Source organism: Monodon monoceros, unplaced genomic scaffold (genome assembly GCF_005190385.1).
Source record: "Monodon monoceros isolate NGI ecotype Baffin Bay Population unplaced genomic scaffold, NGI_Narwhal_1 Super_Scaffold_22, whole genome shotgun sequence".
NCBI classification, from domain to species: Eukaryota; Metazoa; Chordata; class Mammalia; order Artiodactyla; family Monodontidae; genus Monodon; species Monodon monoceros.
The window spans coordinates 96,452,379-96,478,750 of record NW_021703779.1 but is presented as its reverse complement, the minus strand read 5'-3'; the positions used below and the strand labels follow the sequence as shown (position 1 = coordinate 96,478,750).

The window sequence follows — 26,372 nt, the reverse complement described above, 5'->3', positions numbered from 1 at the left end:
TACAAATAATTCTTTTACACATATCTTGATGCTCAGGAGTAAGCCTCTCTCTATACTATATACCCAGCAATGGACCTTCTGGATCATAGGGTACACACTTTTCTAGTATTGCTATATAATGCTATATTGTTTTTAATTATAGTTGTGTCAATTTACATTCCCATCACAAGTGTATGACTTCATGTTTTTCCATATGCTTGCCAGCACAAGTATAGTCACACTTTAATTTTTGCCGATCTGGTGAGTATTTACCAGTACTTAATTGTAGTTTTAATTTCCCTGATTACTGATAAGTTTGAGCATCTTTACATATGTTTATTGGCCATTTGGACTTCTTTTGTGAAGTACCTCCTCAATTTTGTCTTTTTGTCAATTGCATTGTTTGCTATTTCCTTATTGATGCACAGGGGCACTATATTCCAAGAATATTATCAGCTAAATTTATAGCTTGAATTTTTTGGACCACTGAAAATGTGAGTTCTGGCTTATGGTTAAAAGTTATCAGGGACAGGTTCCCTCTGCCCCTCAATTCCAAGTCACTTTTCCTGGCAGACCGTAGGGGTGAGGGTGTGGTTCTGGTTTACCTCTGGATCACCCTTATATTAAGGTATAGTCATTTAGGGTGCCAGCTTAAAACGGGAATGATCTTCTGCTTGAGTTCTTGTCTGCATACTCTCAAGCGTCCTTTTTAAGCAGATTTCTGCAGAGTAAACATCCTGAGCCTATGTCTGGGTTCCACTCTTGACTAAAATTTTGCCTTGATAATTCCTTACTTATATTTGCTTGGTAGTGTTGTTCAAACAAACTTAGACTGCCATATTTCAGAAAACAGAACTCATTGCTAAATAACCTTTATAAAGTCTCATCTTGTACCTAATGCCTCCACTTCCCCTACAAATAAGTTGAGGTCCCACAAAGGGAAACTAAGCTCTGAACTAGAGAGATTTTCATTGAAATGTAGAGTTATCATTTGAGATAGCTGCTAATCTTTGAGTATGACACCCCCGCCCCTCCAGTGGCTTTCCAGAGTAGTGCAGTGTGAGTCTGAAAGAGCTCAGGGCCCCACTGTCCATGTGAAGCAGTGATCCTGCTTGAGTTTAAAGGATTTTTGCCTAAAATAAGAAGCTGCATTGGAGATATTACGCATTACTGTTAATAGGTGCTTAACTCTCCTTCCAACCTGCAGGGCACAGGAGAAAACATTCTATGGTTCTAATGAGTATGGTTCTAATGAGGAAGGGAGGAAGAAGATTTGCTTTGTCACATATTATCTATAAGTGTGTATCCACTTTGGGATTTAGTTGGATTTTTTTCCCTTCTGAAAACTCAGGAAAATTACCTGTTTTATCTACTTTGTAAGTTGTTTGAGAATAAATAAAAATAATGTGTATGAATGGGTTAAATATTTAAGATAGCAACTATAGTCTTCCACCCCAGATAACATACCTCTGCTGCTTATGCTTCAACTGTCCTCATAAGTTACCCAAAGCACTGAACCAGTGTTGGGCCTGTGCACTCTTCCCTACCTCAAAGGCCTATGTAGACAACTGGAAATTAATGTTGCAACAGGAGGCAATTTTATCTTCTATCAAATGTCTTTGGAAATGGAATGCTGGGGAGGTTAGTCAGTCTGTGATTAAGGATATAGGATTTATACACAAAACTTTTAATATTCTCTTTGATTATTTAGCCCTATATATTTTTTATTCTCCATTTTTCTTTTTTTTGTTTATGCGGAGTTTGAAGAGATAGTAAAGAGAATCAGGATGGGAACTGGATGACCAGCCTGGAAGTTAAAGTTTTCCATGCCTGACGTGGGAGAGCAAAGATTCCTTATTATACAGCCAACCCTCCATCTATGTCCCAGAAGGTCCGTCACTGTCTCTTATATAGGAAGCTTCATCTAGGTGGCTCTGTTTTCATAATGACAGATACAAACTTTTTTTTTTTAACATGGAAATGGCAACAAAGATATATATATGAATGGGAAAACAAAGTATGTATGATCATTTCCCACTCCACCAAGACATATATGCTGCACACAAAAGTGCTACTCAAATCCTACTCACAAAGCTGTAGGGCACTTCCACTTGTAAGCTGACTTGTGAGATATTGTATTCTTAAACAAAGGCACAGAACTAACCTAAAAGACATTCATTTAAAAACAACCTACTTACATTTGGTAAGAACAGTGGCATCTGTGTTTCCCTTGAGGTTGCTCCTATTCTCCTCCCGGCTTAACAGTGGAGCACAGTAGCCATGAAGAGCAGCTGCCAGTGGAATGGGGCCTGACTTGTTTTGGAGTTCCTTGTAAATTTCCATCCCCATAGCACTGTACATATTTTTATAATATTTACAGTAGTTTCCTTGAAACACTCTATTCCCATGGCATGTGGCTATTTGATATGACTCTGAATTCAGTCCCTCAGAAAAAGTCCTATATCTTGGGTATTATTGAAACAATAGCAATAAGTTGGATTCAATAGCACTGTAGTTGTGTAAGGCTGTGAATTCAGTTGGAACAAATAAGAACCTGGCTAAAAGTTTAGAAGGAATGCCTTTGTAATAGGAATATGACAAATATAAAGGACTTTAAAAAGCTCCAACATATTCTAGGAGACCTAAAGAGGCTGCATACATGCATGGCTGCGCATATGCCCAAGAAAGCCTGGAGAGGACCCCTGCTAGTTCATCTCTTGCTTTCCTTGATTCTCTTCTCAAGTAAGAAGTAAAAGTAAAAGTCTTAACTGACTTGTAACCCCCAAGAAATTTGAAGGTATGACTTCACACACAAAAAATCCCCATGGAAAAGGGTGGAAGTATAATTGGCTTAAAACATTTAATGAAATATTCTGACCAATCATTGACTGATCAGACACTATGCAGATTCAGGGGTGACTCCTAAGAAGCCAGGCTTAAAAATAACAACAAGAATTAAAAAAAAAAAAAAAAGAATTAAAAAAAAAACCCACCAGAAAAAATAGCAACCACACATTGCAAGGAATATAGAATCTATAAGATTAATCTAGGAAAGTCACTAAAGCAAGCAGGAATGAGAAAAAAACCAGCAACAACAGAAAACACTAGAAGGCAAGGGGTCTAATTCCAAAGTTGTTACAATATATTATTTAAAATGTCCAGTTTTCAACAAGAAAATACGAGATAGCAAAGAAACAGGAAGGTATGGCCCATAGGCAGGAATAAAAGCAGTCATTTTATAGTATCCAGGAGGGGGTTCAGTTGTTGGACTTATTGGACAAAGTGTTTAAATCAACTATAAAAATATATTTAAAGAAGTAAAGGAGACTATACTTAAAGAATTAAAGGAAACTATGATGATAATGTCTCACCAAATAGAGAAAATCAATAGAGGGATACAAGTTAGTCTTTAAAACAAAACCAAAAACAAATAGAAATTCTGGAGTTGAAAGGTATAATAACTGAAATTATAAATTCATTAGATGGATTTAACAGTGAATTTTAGCAGGCAGAAGAAAAGATCAGTGGACTTGAAGATAAGTCAAAAGAGATTATCCAGTCTGAAGAACAGAAAGAAAAAAGAATAAGAAAAATGAACAGAGCCTGTGGGACACCATCAAATGTATGCATAATGGGAATATGTATGCAGAAGGAGAGGATGGAGAGAAAGGCAGAAAAAAATTTTGAAGAAATAATGGCTGAAAATTTGATGGAAAACATTAATTTACACATCTAAGAAGCTCAAGGAACACCAGTTAGGGTAAACTTAGAGAAAGACATCTAGACACTTCATAGTCAAAGTCAAAAGACAAAGACAAGGAGCAAATTCTAAATACAGCAAGAAGTAAATGACTCAACATATGTAAAATGACCCAAAAAAGATAAACAGCTGACTTCTCATTGGAAACCAACAAGTCCAGCAGGCATTGGGATGACATATTCAAAGTGTTGACAGAAAAAGACTGTCAACCAAGAATTCTATATCCAGTAAAACTATCCTTCAAATATGAAGGAAAAATAAAGACATTTCTAGATAAACAGAAATTGAATTTGTCATCAGCATATTTGACTTACAATACCTATTAAAGTGAATCATCCAGGTGAATTGAAAGGCTAGATGGTAACTTGAATTCACATGAATTAAAACACTTTTCTCCTAAATGTGAAAGACATGAAAAATTATGTAAAAGACAACTACATAAAACAATAACTACAAAACTATTTTGATGTGTTATAATGTATAAGATGCAATATGTATGACAATAATAGCACAAAGAAGGGGGAAGGAATGGAAGTATATTGGCACAAAGTTTCTATATACTATTGAAATTCAATATTAATCTTAACAAGATTGCTTTGAGCTAAAATGCATATTATAGGGAGTGACTGCTAATTTGTATGGGGCATCTTTTTGAGGTGATGAAAATATTCTGGAATTAGATAATGATGAATGCCCAATTTTGTGAATATACTAAAAACCACTGAATTGTATACTTTCAAAAGGTGAATTTTATGGCATATGAATTATATCTCAATTTTTTAAGAGGAATGAAAATAAAGAGATGCATATTATAAGACCTGGAGCAACCTCTAAGAAAATTCAAAAAACATAGTAGAAAAATTCAACAAAGTAAGTTAAATGATACAATAGAAAATATCTCTATCATCTCCATTTAGTTGACAAGAGTAAAAGATAATTAAGAATCTTTTGTGACTAGCAGTAGTTGGTCTTTCAAAATCCAGAAAAATATTGTCATAGTGGTAAGAAATTGAGCAGAAAAATAATGACCTGGACTTTTTTCCATATGTGTCATTCCTTATGTGGTATATGTGAGGGGGTTGGCTTCTTCTTTAAGGGAAAAAATGATTAAACCACTTGTATAATTTTTACTTATTAGCACACTGTTTTGAAATCACTACATACTCATTTTTTTTTCTCCCCAGCTTTAAGTATCGATAATGATACCTGTAACAAAAGACTGTTTTGATGTTTTAGTGAATAATATAAGTAGAAATATTAAATCTGAGAAACTACTATTATTTGTGTGACACAGCAAAGCAGACTGAAAAGAGCATAAACTTTGAGGTTGAATCAGTTGTTCAACCTGAACCTAGATTTCCTCATCTGTAAAAGATGAATTGTAACACCTACATTATGTAATATTTTTAGGTTAAATCATAAGATTTGAGTAAAGTGCTTGGCATATAGCTGGGCCCCAATATAGACATAGCTATCACTATTATTGGTCTTTCTTGTGTTATTGTTTTGTTAGCATATAATAATTTCCTTAGGCCATAGCTCTGCCCTATTAGGCATGAATTTAAAAAAAGCAATAGGTAAGAAAGCAACGTGAGTCTACCTACCACTTTTACTTTCTGTATTCTTTTATTTTTTCTACTATCACCTTTGTGTACTGTTTAAATTGTCTCTTTTTTTTCAAGTAATCCTAACACGTCTGAAAAACAAATTCTAAGAGAACATCAGGTAGGCTACAAGTGTAATATTTTTACTCATTTTTTGTTTGTTTCACAATAAAAATAGGGTAGTTCTTAATTACAGTGTTGCAATATTTTACATCAGAATTAAATACAGTCAGATTCTCTCACTATATTTCCCCTCTTTTGTTCAGTCATTTATATAACTAATTTAATTAGAGTTCACTAATCATGTAAAATAATATTGTGACTAACCTAAAATTAAACTTTTAGGTGAGTAAGCCATGGTAAAAGTTAATTGAGTAATTTGTCATAGTATTGCATGCTAAAAAAATTATTTATGAAATATTGGTCTTCAAAATTTGCCTTGTATTTTTTTTTTTTTGCGATACACGGACCTCTCACCGCTGTGGCCTCTCTTGTTGCAGAGCACAGGCTCCGGACGCACAGGCTCAGCAGCCATGGCTCACGGGCCCAGCCGCCCCGTGGCACGCGGGATCCTCCTGGACCGGGGCACGAACCCGCGTCGCCTGCATCGGCAGGCAGACCCCCAACCACTGCGCCACCAGGAAAGCTCTGCCTTGTATTTTTTAATGAAGTGAGTTTTGGCTAACTGATCCTTTAATTTTCCTACTCTAATTAAACTACAAGAAGCTTACTTACTTCATTATAATTAAACAGAAAATTTATATTTTATATTATATTATAGTTAAACCAAGAAAATACTTCCAGAACATTTGTTTTGGTAGATGTGGAAATACATAGTTTATATTTTCATATGCACATTACATTTAAATTTAGATAGAGGCTTGGTTTAATGTAATACTAAAAATAATAATATCTTAAAATCGTGTAGAGGCTTACAGTTCACAAAATAATTTCACTTTCGGTCTTTAATAGTCATAAGTACCTGTAAAGTATATGCTAAGTGACGTAATGTAGGTTAAAATACTTAGCGTGATAGGTACACAATAAAAACTAATCATTCATAAAGGAGAATCTAATTCTTAGAGATATCCACTGATTTGCTCATAGTCACAATATTAATATGGCATTATTGCAGTCATTTGATCAAAAAGATATAGTTAAAACACAATATTTCTTAGGCAGACTTGGAGCTAAGGGCATAAAACTATCAAAATTCAAATATGTATATGATTAGCTTATATTCATGTTCGGCTTTTGTATAATTTTTCTATTAAACCGTTTCCTTTTTATTGGTAACTAAGCAAAATATAATTCAAATCCTTGAAATAATTATCTTTATTTTTTACTCCAATTTCCCTCCTAGAGAACACCCTGGTTGATTACAATGGTTTATATGCCACCCACTGGTGAAATTCATGTATATACAGAGATTATAATCCTAGGTTTTTGAGGAATTGAAAATTAGAGACTTCATTCTCTCCCATCATGAGAAATACTTCAAAGAACATAAGGATTTTACTTTTCACTATTTATCTGTGCTCTGTTTTGAGTATATTTTCCATTTGAAATGAAATACATGAAAGTTAGCTTCATCTATATTAGTCCAATAGCGCATATTTAACTTCCTCTTCTGTACTTGTTCCTAAAATAGGAAACTCAGAAAATTCCTTTCTGCCTACAAATATGGAAATTTTAAGCTGAGAGTATATAAGATGGGGTTAAAATAAATAGAAAAATGAATAAGTGCCTGATAAATATTAAATGCCTTTCTTTTATCCCCTTCAAGGTTTTTGCTACATAATTTTGAGGAGAAACTTTTTTTTTTTATTAGCTAGTGAATTCTTTTGGGCTCCAAAATGATCTTGATCTAGAATAAGGAATACTTTTGCTCTACAGAAGGTGTCCTGTTGTAGTTATCTCATGTGTACCTACTAATTCAGAATACTTCCTTTCCTGCTTCATTCTGAATAGAGTTAAAAATCCACAGTAGCTTTGATCTTATACATAGTAAACAGTGATAAATAATCTACAATGGTTTGGGCTCATTTGAAATTGTATACTTCCATAAAGACCCTCAAATATCTCTTGCCATGTAATTAAAGAATAAAAATAAAGATACATAGGCTGGGAATTAAAATTCTGCTTTTGCTACCTATTTTATGAAATATTTCTCAGTGAGAAGATCCATACTAGAAAAAAATCTCATCTAACCTTGACTGTCTTGGTGATATTCTTATTAAAAAGAAACAGTGGCATCAAGTCATGGAAAAACAATTTATGAAGTATATTTTTGGAACTTAGTGTTATGTGAATAATGGTTGAGTAGCTTGCATTTGCTATATTTTGAATGCAGAAAAATTAGAGTGCAAAGATTTTATATTTCTGGTATCTTTTACTTGGAACATGAAACAAATTTTAGCACTTGCAGAATACAGAAATTTAGTTTGACTAAGGAGGAAAAGAAAGAAATCAACTTTTAACAATTAGTCCAAGAACCTGGATACTACACAGTTCAAGCACTGTGTTAGGAATACATAGATATAAACGAGAACAATTCAGATTCATCGTTGTAAGCGATTCTATTTAACATATGAAAGACAGCTTTCAAGATTGAATTACTGCCCTTTGAGATAAAGGCTAAGTAGGCTATTCTTATTCATCTCATAATGTTTAAAAGTGAGGGTTTTGGATATACAGTCCATTCATTCTAAGCAAATTTTCTTTTATGTTCACTTAGATGGCAACAAGAGATAAAATGTCTTCTGAGTTGTTAAAATAATATATAATTAATGAGTAGGTTTTTCATCCAGTGTCTCTTAAAAGCACATGTGAAATGTAACCCTGTTGTATGAAATAGTAATTCTTTTCATCTCCCTGTCATTCCTTCTACTTCCGTAATGATAATTTCAGACTCCAAGTAACTCATTCAAAGTGACATCAGTAGGAAACTTGATACAATCCGAAAACATAGGAGGAAACACAGGAAGTGTAACTTCCTATTCGAAGCAGAAGTTCCTTATATAACCTCCGTAATGGAGTGGTTCCTTTCTTTGAAAGATAGAACTTTTCATTGATAAAGAACATTTTAATGAACCCTAATCTGCTTCTTTCTGTATCTTTTACCATTTATTTTGGTTTTACCTTTTGGAGCCATGAAGAGCCTTCAACTATTTGAAGATATATTATGCCCCTCCCCCACCCCCCCTTAATTCTATTTTCTAATCACATGGCAACAAAGGCATTGAAACCTGGGCCTTCAAACTCTGTGTCTGAAGGGGATGTTAATAGAGTCTAAAATGTACTGAACAGAAATTACTTTGAGCAAAGCTATGTTTCTAAAAGAGTGTCTATCAGCTAAAATGATGTATAGCGCTGATATGTGTAAAAGAACTGTGAACTATTGTTATCATTGTAGGGCTTGGAGAAATTACTCCTGGATATACAAGAGATTATTTTCTTAGTTATGGTACTCTGTGTGTCTAAAGCTGTATCAAGACAGAAGCAAGAATCAGCATTTGGTTTTTCAGGAAGATATAGCAAGTTCCACATTTCCATGGATGAGTGGCAAAAATATCAGTCTGAGTAGCAGGGGGAATGGGACCCTTAATGTCATTGATCTAAGTGAGAATGGATATTAGCCTTTCGTGGCCCTAAAATCAGGTAAATTGTGTGCTTTCGTTTTCCTCATCTGTAAAGTGGCGAAAATGTAAAGTTCTACCTATACCATCCCCCAAATATGCTGCTTTGGCATAAGGATTCTTTTGAGCTAAAGGCAAATGAGAAACAGCCAATATAGGAAAAGCTCCTGACCCTCCCCGTTTCTGCCTAAAGTCAGGTTATAAATTTCCCCTTGTGAAGGTGTCCGCATCCCCACCTCTACCAGGAAGAGGAGAATGACTCAATCACTGGAGACACACTTATCACCCCATACTACAGAAGATTGAGGCTTCATAACAAACCTTACAAACGTAACCCTTATCTTCCATTAGTTTTCCACATATATTTACCTTCCCACAATTTACCACCCCTAGAAGCCCAAACTGCTTTTCCTTTGTCTTGTCACTTCTCCACAATTTATTGCTCTTCGTTAAAATGATACATACACCCTTGGGGTCTAACTGCTTCTTTGGGTTTTCATTTCTTTTCTATGAAGAACTCAGTATGCATAAGTAATAAACCCTTTCTCCTGTTAAACTGTCTTTTGTCAACTTAATTTGCAGGACCCCAGACAAGTTTTCCTTCCCATACAGTGCTCAATTAAAGTTAGCTATAATAATTATTGTTATCATCATCTTCTTTAACATCATCATGGAACCAAGTTAAAAGGCTCTTGGATCACACATACCGGATTAGGGGAAAGAGTCTTTGGAAATAAGAGCTGAGAATTTAGCTTTCTAGGAATTGGCACATCATAACATGATATAAAGCCATTGAACGTTTCCATGAAAAACAATGAGATTTTCCAAACTCAAAAAATACCTATATCAGGAATTGTGTTTGGGATTAGCCAAATAGAAGTAAAGGATAAAATGAAGTGAATCTTCAGAACATCAGCAATGGGTACTCTACCAGGAAACCCAAACCCAACTTGAGAAGATAGAAGAGAGTTTCCTGTTATTGTAGAAAATGTAGGGGGATTTTTCCCAACTTGGCAATAGATCATTGGTAGTACTTAAATTCTTGGTGCTTTGATTTCCCTACCTGTTAAATGGGGATAGTAAATGTATAGCACTTAGAATAGGGTCCAACACTGAGCCAGCACTCAGGTGTTAGTTATTAGTGAGCTTAGTGCTGCCTATCTGTCTGTAAGTGAAGTGATTTTTGCAAGTAGAACTGGAATGTTAACTAAAACTACATTATGAATTTGTTGGAGAATAAAAGAAGTAATCTGCAAAAGTTGTTCTAAGGAGGAAAGAAGAAAGTACAAAGAATTACTAGAGATAGCAGACTCTAGAGGTAAGAACAACAATCAGGACCTCTGGACTGTGTTCTTTAATATATGTCACTGTAATTTTCTGTAAATATACTGAATGCCATTCTTCCCATTTACACTTGGAATTAAAATTTACTTGGTAAAGAAGATTTTCGCCCCAGGATAAAGAGACTGTAGTGAAATGACTATGTGGATTGGGACAGGGGATATTGGGAGTAGACATTTAAACCAAAAAGTAAAGATTCACAGTTCTAGATGTGTGGGGCTGGGCTATCCCAAGTATCTAACCTCATGAATTGATTTGCAAGAGGGAAAGAAGCCTTCATTTATTCATTAAAAAGTACCGGATACAGGGATAGATGCTGGGTTACAAGACTGAGAAGGTCACTGCTTAGCCTTTCAGGGAGAAGTTTTTATGTGGATGCTTGAGGACAGAAATTAAGGCATCAGCAAATATACTCTAGATCAGTCCTATAGAATGTAAGCCCTGAGGAAACTACAGTAAGTAAAAGAGAAAAAAAAAAAAGAGTTGTTTTACAGAGGGATTTTGTGAAGAGGGCAAGGACAAGCATTACTTTTTCCATGTTTAGGTAACAAAGTGTGCTACATATTCCTAATTTTTGCAGGGAACACTAAATATAATACTGAAGCAAATGCAGCACCATGTGGTATCTTGAGGGTTTGTAGGTTTGGCTATACCAGGTGACAGTACCCAAGACAGGTAAAGCAGCATTCTCATGGAAGTCACGGGTGGTGAAATGGCAGAGCATCAGCAGAGACCACAATGCCTGGTGGGAGATTGTGGATTCCCAACAGACAGGGCGGTACTCAGCAGATGCCCAGCAAATGATGATGGATGCCCAGTGGGCGATGATGGATGATCAGTGAGAGATGTTGGATTATCAGCAGGTATAGTGAATGGTGGCAGGTGACGGTGGATACATACGTGCTCGATGAAAGCCCAGAACGGTTGCAACAGTGAGTGATGCAAATTGATTTATTCATGATCACATGTGAGATAACTCTTGGGGACTTCTAGAAGTATTTGGAGGGAAGGTGTGTATCTTTCTAGGGGATTGGAGTAACTTTGTTAGCACATGGGGATAACAAGCCAGTGAATTTAGGGTATTGATATCAAGGTTGTTTCTTTTGTGCCCACAAGCTGTGAGTCCTGTCACAAACTTAAATGCTTTTAGGGACCAGGTAGGTTTATAATCAGTGAGTAAGGCAGCGAGGTGTAAGAAAATGGGGAGTAGTAGAAACACAGCAAAGTTGGAACACATACACAATTGAATAAAAGATATTCAATTTACGAAGTTCAAAAATCATTGGTTAGGGGCTTCCCTAGTGGCGCAGTGGTTAAGAGTCCGCCTGCCGATGCAGGGGACACGGGTTCGTGCCCCGGTCCGGGAAGATCCCACATGCTGCGGAGCGGCTGGGCCCGTGAGCCATGGCTGCTGAGCCTGTGCATCCGGAGCCTGTGCTCCGCAACGGGAGAGGCCACAGCAGTGAGAGGCCCGTGTACCGCAAAATAATAAAATAAAATAAAATAAAAATCATTGGTTAGGGTAAAACAAAACTCACCTGCAGGCAGAAGTCAGATAAAGAGCTACAAGATAGTGGCATCTGGTTTCGGTGAACACTAAGTACCAATGTCCTAGAGCCTAGTACATCATTTATCTAGGAATGTGGTACCACCTTTATACAAATAAGAAAATTGTTTCATTTTGAGAATGAACTCCAGGTATGCAAATTTTGGATATATGTTAGGTACATGAGAAGATTATCTTCTACTATTTATTAACCAATTCAAAGAAATCAGAAAGATTCTATTTATCACATGTTTATTTCCATTAACTCTAGCTTTTCTAGAATGTTTTAGGATAAAGGCTTTTTCACTCAACGTCTTTAGAGCTAAATCATATACTTTAAAAATTATATTTTAATGTTAATGTTATAAATATAATGCTGTGTTAATATTATAATTGTATCAATATTGATAATATTTTTACCTTTAACTATTAATAAATATTAATTAGTAATAATGTTGATATTATATATTAATATGTTTTATTAAGGGATTCCCTAATATTGGGCCAACATAGTGTTACTGGAATTAATCCCAGTTCATCGTATAATATTTTTTAATGTGACATTGGATTCTGTTTGCCAATTGTTCATAAAGAATTTTTGTCATAAGTGATGTTAGTCTATAATATTCCTTCTTTGTGCTTTGTCTTTATTTGGTTTATGTGTTAAACCTATGCTTGCTTTGTATAAGAATTAGGAAGGGTTTTAAAAAATTACTCAATGGTCTTAAACAATTTATGGAATATTACAACTATCTGGTCTTCAAGCATTTTAAAGAATTCCCCAGTGAAACTATCTGTATCTGATGTTATTTTTGTGTGGTAGGTCCTTGATAACTTTATTTCTTCTACTGAAATTGTTCTCTTTCTTTCTATATCTAATGAGGTTAATTTTGCTAACCTGATTTTCCCTGGGAAACTACCTTTTTTTTTTTAATGTTCTCAATTGATTTGCATATAAACCTACAAAGTAATCTAATTTTTAAAATTTACTTTGCTTCAATGGTTATTTTCCTTGTTATTTCTTATTTTGAATATTTTTGTTTCTTCCTTTTTCCTTGTTTCAGTTAGGTAGTGCTTTTATTTTGTTTAAAAGTTGCTTTTTAAAAAAGCAGGATTTTGATTTATTAATTAGGTATATTGTTTTTCTATTCTCTACCTAATTAATTTCTGCTTTTATCTTTAGTTTGTTTCTTTGTGCTTTCTTTTGAGTTACTTTGCACTTCTTTTTCAAGGTTGCTTTCTAGGAATTTAATTCATTTGTATACCTTCATTTTTACTTATAAAGGTGATGAGGGCTATGAATTTTCCTTTGATCATTGCTTAAGTATCTTCTATAGATTTTGATATGTAGTGTGTATGCTATCATATTTCTAAAGTAGTCTGTAATTTCAGTTTGCATTTGTCCTTTTGACCAACAGTTGTTTAAAATTTGTTATAACTTCAAGATCAGATGGTCTTTAAACTTTTGTTGTTAATGCTTTCAAGCGTTATTGTGTTCTTATCAGAAAGTATTTTTCATAATAGTTTTACTTTTCTAACATTTTCTTTGTGGCCTAATGGATAATTAATTTTTGTGAGTGTTCCATGAACTCGTGAAGAAAATATACTTTCTATGATAAGGGTATAAAGTTTAATATACACCCATAAGACCTACATGTCCAATTTTTTTGTACTGAGTATGATATTTAAAGTCTCCCATTAGTAGAATGTATCCATAAATGTATCCTTCCATGTTCTTTAGTTTTTGCTTTTAAAAGAGCATTGCTGTGTTATTGGGGGCATAGATATTCTTAACTGCTATATACTTGTTAATTACAGCTTTTAATCATAATTAAACATCCTTTTTGGGAAAAAAAAACATCATTTTTTTTTTTTTACTCTTACTGGTTTTTAAATTTTTTATTTAAAATTTACTTTGTCAGATGTCAACATCACAATTTCTGTTTTCTTAGTGTTTCTATTTGCTTACTATACCTTTGCCCATCCCTTTATTTTAACCATTGTGATTCACTGGGTTATGAGTTCCACTAAATATAGAGAGTATAGTTGGGTAATTTGTTGTAAGCCAACTTGAAAATCTTTTATTTTTAATGGTAAGTTAGGTTCATACAAGTGTATTGCTATTACTGGTATGTTTGTTTTCAACTCTGTCATTGTATCATGGTATAATGTTGAGAGTATTGTTTTATTTTCTTGTGTTTCTTCCTCTACTTGACTTTTTTTTTTTTTTACTCTTCTATTAATTGCATTTCTTTTGGTTTTAGATAGGTTTGTCTTTTTGTTCTAGTGGTTAACCTTATATCATGTTTATATCATGTTTTCTTTACATCCTGTTTAATACTCTTAGACCTCTGTTTTCTTATGAAATCTAGTTTTTCTGGCTTGCCATTTTTTGGAGTCATATAAATTAACACCCATCTTTTGTTTATAGAAAAATCAATGAAATTATTCTACTTTCTTCTTTCTCTTTCCCTTTCTCTTTTCTTCCCAACTTTTAGTTGCATTGCTTCTAAGTTGTTAGACTATATAACAAATAATATATATCATATAAGATATGACAGTATTCTTATGCCCTTATACCACCTTTATTTCTGTCTTAGCTCTAAAATTAAATATATTAAACACTCATGATCCATCTTTTTGAGGAAAAGTTCCCAGTCATCCCTTTGTTAGATGAATCTTATCCATTATTCAATTTCTTAAGAAGGGCTCATGGGTTCAGAATTCTCTGGGTTTAAAAAATATTAAACTTTTTACAGCTTGATGGCCAACTTGTCTGGATATAAAATCTTGGTTTGAAACTTTATTTGAGTATTTTTCCTTTTTAAATTTCAGGTATAACTTACATACAGTAAAATTCACCCTTTTAAAACTGCATACTAGAATATATAGTTTTTAAAATTTTGAGAAATATATATACAACCACTACCACCATCAAGATATAGAACAGTTCCATACTACCAAAGTAAATGCCCCTTTGGAGTCAGCATTGCATGTTCAGACCCTGGAAACTAATGATCTGTTTTCTGTCTTTATAGATTTACTTTTGAAAGAATATCATATAAGAGGTTGACTTTTATAAAAATATTGCTTCAGTGTTGCTTTGTTTTGTTATTTTTTAAAATTATGAAGCCAGTCTAATTCTCTTGCTTTTGTAAATTATTTCTTATTTTTGCCTGAAGATTTTTCTTTCTATTTAACACCTAATGTCTCAGATATATCTCAGAGTTGACTGTTCCAGGTCAAATTTTTGGTACTGGGTTGGCCCTATCAATATGTACATTTAGACCCTCTTTTATTTCTGGAAAACTTTCCAGGATTATAGTTCTAAATATTAATTCTGTTCCATTATATTTTTTTCTTTTCAAGGATTCTCATTATACACACATTGGATCTTTTATTTGATGGTCTTCCATCTCAAACACTTTCTTTTTGACCTCTTTTACTTCTTTCTTCATCTCATTTTCATTCTTTCTGTTGTTTCCGTGTTTTTCTTTAGTGCCCCTTATTAAGTTTTCATATTAATCTATTCTTCTTTAGGCACTTTTAATTTAATGTTCATTCCAATATGATTTTATCTTTTTCTCCTATTTTATTCTCCTGGGTTCAATCAACTTTTGCTTTATGTTGACCAATTTTTTTAATCCATTTCTTTTCTTAGTTTTTAGATTTCTACTTCAAGGTTTTTTTTTTTATAGATATATCTTTAAATGTTTGAGAAAATTTAGTTTATCTTGAAGTATTTTGTTACAGCTTTTTTGTTTTCTGATCATTCTTTATTTGTGGGAACTTTCATCAAATGGCTTTTTTTATTCTCATGTTCTGCTTTCTTTTTATAGTAGCTTGGTATAGATGAAAGTTGGTTGCATCTTTGAATTTGTATGAACATGGCTAGCAGTTTGTGGGTGGTTTCCATGGCTAGCGGTTTGTGGGTAGTTTCCAAGATTCCAAGCTCTGGAGCACCCTTTTCTCTTCATGTAACAAAGTATGATTTCTTTATTGGAGGACTTTTGGGGTACAGTGGAGGACAGTGGGGGGAGGGTTGATGGGTTCTTACATGTTGACTTTTTTTGTCTTGTAAGATGATGAAATTTCCCCTCTTGTTTCTTTTTCCCTTCACTGTGCATTTTTTTTCAAAAGTCACCTCTCCCTTTTAACCCTTTTCTACCTCCAAAGAGTTCCTCTCCAACACTGCTTTCTTGAGTCATATGTACACTTCTAAGTCAATTCTCTAAAGGATGAGCTTCCAGAGAAGTTTCTCAGAATTTTCATACTTGGGATAGACTTTCTTTCTTATGATGATTTTAGATCAATCTTAGGCTTCCTACTAGTTTTCCTCCTCTCTCTTTCATCTAGTATTTACTGGACTGCCCTTCCTCTTCACAACAGCACATGGCGGGAGCCTAATAGAGAGCTCATTATGATCTCTTATTTATTTTCTGCTTACAGATAATTTGGAATTTGAATGTTCTCCAAATTAGGTGGTGGTATTGTGTAGTTTTATTTGTTTTTGTTGTTCTTTATTGCTTGGGGGTGTGGTGATGGATGTGTTAGGACATTTGGATTTAGGCTGATGCCATTTTTTGACCACTCATATATTTTTAAGGGAGAAACTGGCAAAATGAAATAGACACCACAAGACAAAGCATACCTTCTAAAGCACATTCATTCCAGTGACCTTTTCTTACATAATTTGGAGCTATAGTGTGGTAAAATGCTCACAGAGAAGGTAAAATACTTATACTTTGAAGTTAATGCATCATTCAAACTCAGTAAATATAAGGAAAGCATATTTCCTGAGAACACTATTTATAAAATGCCTATTGAGACAATCTATTACCACTGTGTATTTAGAACAGGATAATTAATTTGTAAGTTCCATGAGAGATTATTTTCTAGATGCAGTAATCTTCTTTTAGGACTTGAGAACTAGATACACTTTCAGTATTAGTCCTTCCAGTCTAATTCCATTATACACTCCAGGGAAAAGGGAGTCTACTTCACTGCCTTGTGAGATGAGCATATCGGCAATGAAATTCAAACTGGGTTCTCCAACTCCCTAGGAAAGAAACTTTGCAATGTAGTATAAGTGGTTTTGATTGTTCTTAATAAATATTAGCTAGAAACAAAAGTTAGGTTAAAACGAATATGGCAAAGATATGGCAGAAAATCAAAAGAAAAATTAAAAGCTCTCTAAAATCATATATCAAAATTTTCAATGCTTGAATTTTTATTGTGATAATATGACCTTGAACTTATATAATTAATAATTAATTTTTATCACTGTCTCCTTTTAAAAACATGAATTATAGACTCTAGGAAGAAGAATAGCTGTTATTGAGTGCTTATTATGTGCCAAGCACTTAGTTTGTCAATGTTTAAGAAGATTACTTAAAATATGTTTTTAAAGATGATGAGCCTTGGGGACCTTCAAGATGGCAGAGGAGTAAATGAGGAGATCACCTTCCTCCCCACAAATACATCAAAAATACATCTACATGTGGAACACCTCCTACAGAACACCTACTGAAGGCAGGCAGAAGACCTCAGACTTCCCAAAAGGCAAGAAACTCCCCGTGTACCTGGGTAGGGCAAAAGAAAAAAGAAAACACAGAGACAAAAGAATAGGGATGGGACCTGCACCTCTGGGAGGGAGCTGTGAAGGAGGAAAAGCTTCCACACACTAGGAAGCCCCTTCACTGGGAGACACAGGGGGTGGGCAGGGGGAAGCTTTGGAGCCATGGAGGAGAGCACAGCAACAGGGGTGCAGAGGGCAAAGTGGAGAGATTCCTGCACAGAGGATCGGTGCTGACCAACATACACCAGACCGAGAGGCTTGTCTGCTCACCTGCTGGGGCAGGTGGGGGCTGGGAGCTGAGGCTCAGGTTTCGGAGGTCAGATCCCAGAGAGAGGACGGGGGTTTGCTGCATGAAGACAGCCTGAAGGGGGCTAGTGCACCACAGCTAGCCGGGAGGGAGTCCGGGAAAAAGTCTGGACCTGCCTAAGAGGCAAGAGACCATTGTTTCAGGATGTGCGAGGAGAGGGGATTCCTTCCCTTTCTGCCCACAGAAGGCAGAGCACCACCTAAACGAGCTCCAGAGACAGGTGCAAGCCGTGGGTATCAGCTTGGACCCCAGAGACCGGCATGAAACATTAATGCTGCTGCTGCAGCGGCCAAAATCCTGTGTACAAGCACAGGTCACTATCCATAGCCCCCTGGGAGCCTGTGTAGCCCACCACTGCCAGGGTCCTCTGATCCAAGGAGAACTTCTCTGGGAGAACACACGGTATGCCTCAGGCTATTGCAACATCATGTCAGCCTCTGCTGCCACAGGCTTGCCCCACATTCCAATTATAACTACTGTACCCCTCCCACCCCCCGGCATGAGTGAGCCAGAGCCCCCTAATAGGCTGCTGCTTTAACCCCGGCCTGTCTGGGCCAGAACAGATACTGAGGGCGACCTACATGCAGAGGTGGAGCCAAAACCAAAGCTAAACCCCAGGAGCTGTGTGAACAAAGAAGAGAAAGGGAAATTTCTCTGTACAACCTCAGGAGCAGTGGGTTAAAGCTCCACGATCAATTTGATGTACCCTGCATCTGTGGAATACCTGAATGGACAATGAATCATCCCAAAATTGAGGCGGTGGACTTTGGGAGCAATTGTAGACTTGGGGTTTGCTGGCTGCAACTGATTTGTTTCTGATTTCTTATGTTTATCGTAGTATAGTTCTGAGTGCTTGTTATCATTGGTGGATTTGTTTAGTGGTTAGGTTGCTCTCTTTTTTTAAATTATTATTTTATTTTAATAATTATTTATTTATTATTATTTTTTTTCCTTTTCTTGTCCCTTTTCTTCTGAGCTGTGTGTCTGACAGGGTCTTGGTGGTCCGGCCTGGTGTCAGGCCTGAGCCTCTGAGGGGGGGACAGCCGAGTTCAGGACATTGGACCACCAGAGACGTCCCAGCCCCACATAATATCAATTGGCGAGAGTTCTCCCAGAGGTCTCCATCTCAACACTAAGACCCAGCTCACCCCAAGGGCCAGCAAGCTCCAGTGCTGTATGCGCCATGCCAAAAAACTAGCAAGACAGGAACACAACCACACCCATTAGCAAAGAGTCTGCCTAAAATCATACTAAGTTCATAGACACCCCAAAACACACTGCCAGATCCAGCCCCACCCACCAGAACACAGGCACCAGTCCCCTCCACCAGGAAGCCTACACAAGCCACTGAAACAACCTCACCTACTGGGGGAAGACAACAAAAACAGTGGGAACTATGAACCTGGAGCCTGCAAAAAAGAGACCCCAAACACAGTATTTTAAACAAAATGAGAAGACAGAGAAATATGCAGCATGAAGGAGCAAGGTAAAAACCCAATAGACCAAACAAATGAAGAGGAAATAGGCAGTCTACCTGAAAAAGAATTCAGAGTAATGATAGTAAAGATGATCCAAAGTCTTGGAAATAGAATGGAGAAAATACAAGCAACGTTTAACAAGGACCTAGAAGAACTGAAGATGAAACAATGATGAACAACACAGTAAATGAAATTAAAAACTCTCTAGAAGGAATCAATAGCAGAATAAATGAGGCAGAAGAATGGATAAGTGACCTGGAAGATAAAAAAGTGGAAATAACTACTGCAGAGCAGAATAAAGAAAAAAGAATGAAAAGAATTGAGGATAGTCTCAGAGACTTCTGGGACAATATTAAAGGCAACAACATTCAAATCATAGGGGTTCCAGAAGAAAAGAGAAAAAAGGGACTGAGAAAATCTTTGAAGAGATTATAGTTGAAAACTTCCCTGACATGGGAAAGGAAACAGTCAGTCACGTCCAGGAAACACAGAGAATCCCATACAGGATAAATCCAAGGAGAAACATGCCAAGACACATATTAATCAAACTATCAAAAATTAAGTACAAAGAAAAAATTTTCAAAGCAGCAAGGGAAAAGCAACAAATAATATACAGGAGAATTCCCATAAGGTTAACAGCTGAACTTTCAGCAGAAACTCTGCAAGCCAGAAAGGAGTGGCAGGCCATAGTTAAAGTGCCGAAAGGGAAAAACCTACAGCCAAGATTACTCTACCCACCAAGGATCTCGTTCAGATTTGATGGAGAAATTAAAATCGTTAAAGACAAGCAAAAGTTAAGAGAATTCAGCACCACCAAATCGGCTTTACAACAAATGCTAAAGGAATTTCTCTAGGCAGGAAACACAAGAGAAGGAAAAGACCTACAAAAACAAACCCAAAACAATGAAGAAAATGGTAATAGGAACATACATATCGATAATTACCTTAAATGTAAATGGTTTAAATGCTCCAACCAAACGATATAGACTGGCTGAATGGATACAAAACAAGACTCGTATATAAGCTGTCTACAAGGGACTCACTTCAGACTTGGGGACACATACAGACTGAAAGTGAGGGGATGGAAAAATATATTCCATGCAAATGGAAATCAAAAGAAGGCTGGAGTAGCAATTCTTATATCAGACAAAATAGACTTTAAAATAAAGACTATTACAAGAGACAGAGAAGGACACTACATAATGATCAAGGGATCAATCCAAGAAGATATAGAATTGTAAATATTTATGCACCCAACATAGGAGTACCTCAATTCATAAGGCAATGCTAAAAGCCATAAAATGGGAAATCAACAGTAACACAATAATAGTAGGGGACTTTAACACCCCACTTTCATCAATGGACAGATTATCCAAAATGAAAATAAATAAGGAATCAGAAGCTTTAAATGACACATTAAACAAGATAGACTTAATTGATATTTATAGGACATTCCATCCAAAAACAACAGAATATACTTTCTTCTCAAGTGCTTATGGAACATTCTCCAGGAAAGATTATATCTTGGGTCACAAATCAAGCCTTGTTAAATTTAAGAAAATTGAAATCGTATCAAGCATCTTTTCCAACCACAATGCTATGAGACTAGATATCAATTACGGGAAAAAAACTGTAAAAAATACAAACACGTGGAGTCTAAACAGTATGCTACTAAATAACCAAGAGATCACTGAAGAAATCAAAAAATACCTAGAAACAAATGACAATGAAAACATGGTGACCCAAAACCTATGAGATGCAGCAAAAGCAGTTCTAAGAGGGATGTTTATAGCAATACAATCCTACCTCAAGAAACAAGAAACATCTCAAATAAACAACCTAACCTTACACCTAAAGCAATTAGAGAAAGAAGAACAAAAAACTCCAAAGTTAGCAGAAGGAAAGAAATCATAAAGATCAGATCAGAAATAAATGTAAAAGAAGTGAAGGAAACAATAGCAAAGATCAATAAAACCAAAAGCTGGTTCTTTGAGAAGATAAACATAACTGATAAACAATTAACCAGACTCATCAAGAAAATATGGGAGAAGACTCAAATCAACAGAATTAGAAATGAAAAAGGAGAAGTAACAACTGACACTGCAGAAATATAAAGGATCATGAGAGATTACTACAAGCAATTATATGCCAAAAAAATGCACAACCTGGAAGAAATGGAAAAATTCTTAGAAAAACACAACATTCTGAGACTGAACCAGGAAGAAACAGAAAATATAAACAGACCAATCACAAGCACTGAAATTGAGACTGTGATTAAAAATCTTCCAACAAACAAAAGCCCAGGACCAGATGGCTTCACAGGAGAATTCCATCAAACATTTAGAGAAGAGCGAACACCTACTTCTCAGACTCTTCCAAAAAGTTGCGGAGGAAGGAACGCTCCCAAACTCATTCTATGAGGCCACCATCACCCTGATACCAAAACCAGACAAAGATGCCATAAAAAATGAAAGCTACAGGTCAACATCACTGATGAACATAGATGCAAGAATCCTCAACAAAATACTAGCAAAAAGAATCCAACAGCACATTAAAAGGATCATACACCATGATCAAGTGGGGTTTATCCCAGGAATGCAAGGATTCTTCAGTATATGCAAATCAATCAATGTGATAAACCATATTAACAAATTGAAGGAGAAAAACCATATGATCATCTCAATAGATGCAGAAAAAGCTTTCGACAAAATTCAACACCCATTTATGATAAAAACCCTGCAGAAAGTAGGCATAGAGGGAACTTTCCTCAACATAATAAAGGCCATATATGACAAACCCACAGCCAACATTGTCCTCAATGGTGAAAAACTGATAGTATTTCCACTAAGATCAGGAACAAGACAAGGTTGCCCACTCTCACTGCTATTATTCATCATAGTTTTGGAAGTTATAGCCACAACACTCAGAGAAGGAAAAGAAATAAAAGGAATCCAAGTTGGAAAAGAAGTAAAACTGTCACTGTTTGCAGTTTACATGATACTATACATAGAGAATCCTAACATGCTACCAGAAAACTACTAAAGCTAATCAATGAATTTGGTAAAGTAGCAGGATACAAAATTAATGCACAGAAATCTCTTGCATTCCTATACACTAATGATGAAAAATCTGAAAGAGAAAATGAGGGAAACACATTTACTCTTGCAACAAAAAGAATAAAATACCTAGGAATAAACCTACCTAAGGAGGCAAAAGACCTGCATGCAGAAAAGTATAAGACACTGATGAAAAAATCAAAGATGATACAAACAAATGGAGAGATATACCATGTTCTTGGATTGGAAGAATCAACATTGTGAAAATGACCATACTACCCAAAGCAATCTACAGATTCAGTGCAATCCCTATCAAATTACCAATGGCATTTTTCACAGAACTGGAACAAAAATTTTACAATTTGTATGGAAACACAAAAGACCCCTAATAGCCAAAGCAATCTTGGGAAAGAAAAACGGAGCTGGAGGTATAAGGCTCCCACACTTCAGACTATACTACAAAGCTACAGTAATCAAGACAGTATGGTACTGGCACAAAAACAGAAATATAGATCAATGGAACAGGATAGACCTCCCAGAGATAAACCCACGCACATATGGCCACCTTATCTTTGTTAAAGGAGGCAAGAATATACAATGGAGAAAAGACAGTGTCTTCAATAAGTGGCACTGGGAAAACTGTACAGCTACATGTTAAAGAATGATATTAGAACACTTACTAAGACTGTATACAAAAATAAACTCAAAATGGATTAAAGACCTAAATGTAAGGACAGACACTATAAAACTCTTAGAGGAAAACATTAGGCAGAACACTCTATGACATAAATCACAGCAAGATCCATTGAGAAATGGAAATATAAACAAAAATATACTAATGGGACCTAAGGAAACCTAAAAGCTTTTGCACAGCAAAGGAAACCATAAACAAGATGAAAAGGCAACTGTCAGAATGGGAGAAAATATTTGCAAGTGAAGCAACTGACAAAGGATTAATCTCCAAAATATACAGTCAGCTCATGCAGCTCAATATCAAAAAACAACCCAATCCAAAAATGGGCAGAAGACCTAAATAGACATTTCTCCAAAGACGGTATACAGATTACCAACAAACACATGCAAGGATGCTCAGCATTACTAATCATTAGAGAAATGTAAATCAAAAGTACAATGAGGTATCACCTCATACCAGTCAGAATGGCCATCATCAAAAAATCTAGAAACAATAAATGCTGGAGAGGGTGTGGAGAAAAGGGAACACTCTTGCACTGTTGGTGGGAATGTAAATTGATACAGCCACTATGGAGAACAGTATGGGGGTTCCTTAAAAAGCTAAAAATAGAACTAGCATATGACCCAGCAATCGCACTACTGGGCATATACCCTGAGAAAACCATAATTCAAAAAAGTGTCATGTACCACAATGTTCATGCAGTTCTATTTACAATAGCCAGGACATGGAAGTAACCTAAGTATCCATCAACAGATGAATGGATAAAGAAGATGTGGCATATATACAATGGAATATTACTCAGCCATAAAAAGGAACAAAATTGAGTTATTTGTAGTGAGTTGAATGGACCTAGAGTCTGTCATACAGAGTGAAGTAAGTCAGAAGGAGAGAGACAAATACCGTATCCTAACACATATATATGGAATCAAAAAAAAAAAAAAGTTCTGATGAACCTAGGGGCAGGACAGGAATAAAGACACAGATGTAGTGAATGGACTTGAGGACACAGTGAGGGAGAAGGGTAAGCTGGGGCAAAGTGAGAGTAGCATTGACATATATACATGTAAAATAGATAACTTTCTATTTCACATGTATATATCTACCACATGTAAAATAGAAAGCTAGTGGGAAGCAGCTGCATAGCACAGGGAGATCAGCTCGGTGCTTTTTGACCACCTAGAGGGGTGGGATAGGGAGAGTGGGAGGGAGACACAAGAGGGAGGGGATATGGGGATATATTATACATATAGCTGATTCACTTTGTTATACAGGAGAAACTAACACACCATTGTAAATCAATTATACTCTAATAAAGATGTTAAAAAAAAATGAAGATGATGAGCTTTTTTCATCTTCTTTGTATAAAAGCTGGTACTAGGTATGTGTACTGCCCAGAACATAGGGGTAGGCACATGTTTCTTTCACTGTCACAATCTGTATATTGGAAGGCAATTGTCATTGTTTACAAATGACACTGAGCAATAGAGTATCTATATATGATTTTAATATATTATAAAACATTTGTTTTGCTTTTTCAAGAGTCTGCTACTGATTTATTTAATAAATATACACACATCCAATTTCTTCTGTCACACAATTTTCTTTTTTGTTTATTTTCCAAATGATACAAGTAGAATAATTAACTTTCTGATTTTTTACGATACCTGCCACAGATTTATGACATGATCTGAGATCAAAATACTAATAAATTTGTACTTACCATAAAGGATTGCAAGCAGAGACAGTGGCATGACAAGTAGTCCCACTAGCATATCAGCAATGGCTAGGGACATTAAGAAATAATTGGTGGCATTGTGCAGTTTCTTTTCCAAGCTTACTGCCATGATAACGAGAATGTTGCCACCTATTGTCAAGATTATTATTATGACGATTGAAAGTGCTGGCCAGTTTTGTACCCCGTCTGGGAATTTGAAGCGTCCACCATCGGAGGTATTGAAAATGTCAGTTACTATGGCTGCTACTGGGCTCACAGAAATATCACATTGCCAAACCAATAGGCCAATCAGGTGCACACTGAAAATTAAGAAAAAAATAATCAGGTATATATTATATTGCTTGTACCTAATAAATTACTTATATAAATCAACTGCTTTTCCTTTAACAATCATTATTATTATCATCATCATTTCTACTCTTAATTAAACCTCAGTATCTCTTCTTTCTCTCCCCCAAATACTTTTATTGAATGCTTAATATGAGTCAGGCACTTAGTTTACTGAAATATATATGTATAATCTCATTTGATCTCATATAACATCCTCATGAAGTCAGTACTGATTTATATCTATTATGTATAAGGAGAGACTGAGGTTCAGAGAAGTTAAGTAACTTTCTCAAGGAAATATAGCCAGTAAGTAGCAGGGGCAGGGTCCGTACTCAAGTCCCGTTGAATTCAAAGCCTGTGTTTTAGACTTTTACTCTCTACACTCAATCTGAAACCACAGTATTGTTTGACTTGCTGAGTGACTTTATGCTGGCCCATAATTTCTTAATATCTGTCCTGTAAATTTTCCTTCTACCTGACACTCTCCCCATTTATGTCCTATGTTTTCTGGTGGTGTTCTAGGTTAGAAAATGATTTGTGGTGATAATTAACTCCTATGGGTTTGCTGCTTTCCTATGCTGGAAAAGAAATCTCTTAAGTCATTTAAAATGTACACCTCTCATGATGGTACTTATGTAGATTTTTACTGGTAGGAATTTCAGGCCAAGTGGCAGACTAATGCAAGAGAGACAGACGTGGTTATGTTTTGTACATTCCAAATTAATTTCCCCTGATGGTGATATGAGATTTATTCAGGTTTCATACATTAATGTAAGTCCCTAAATTGTCTCATGAAACTAATATTTATTTTCCTTAATAAGATAAACAAGAAAGATAAGTATATTCAATAGTTCCTGCTTAAAAGCAAGAATTATTATCTGTGAATGACTGTCTTATGTGTATTCTATGTTCAGTAATAGTTATTTAATGAATACTAAGCAACAACTATACTATATGTACTAGTTGTTAAACCCTGATATTATTTATAGAGAAGAAAATTTCCTCTACTGGTACAATATGTGCTAACCAATTCTCTATGCAAGAAAATTGCATGGGGGATGGAACACATGACATTACAAAATCCAGAGTGTATGAGTTCTCCATGTAAAAGTTTTGATTTCATTATCTCATTCACTTGTTCTTTGAGCTAAAAATATTATTTCTACAGGGAAAATATATGTGTGATTAGATTGACTATCACTTATTATCAATCATCAGAGAAACTTGCAGTAGTAACACTAGATGATTATGATTATCATAATTGTATCTATAATATTATACACACACACACACACACACACACACACACACACACACACACACACA

At 35.5% G+C, this 26,372-nt stretch overlaps 1 protein-coding gene across 1 annotated transcript in view; it reads right to left on the bottom strand.

Moving 5' to 3' along the window:
* Window positions 1–26,372, bottom strand: part of HTR2C (5-hydroxytryptamine receptor 2C) — a 115,884-nt gene that overhangs the window by 86,432 nt on the left and 3,080 nt on the right. The window contains exon 2 of the mRNA XM_029240626.1: window positions 24,702–25,015. Within this exon, the coding sequence (XP_029096459.1) occupies window positions 24,702–25,015 (314 nt within the window). The remainder of the gene's footprint in view (window positions 1–24,701; window positions 25,016–26,372) is intronic.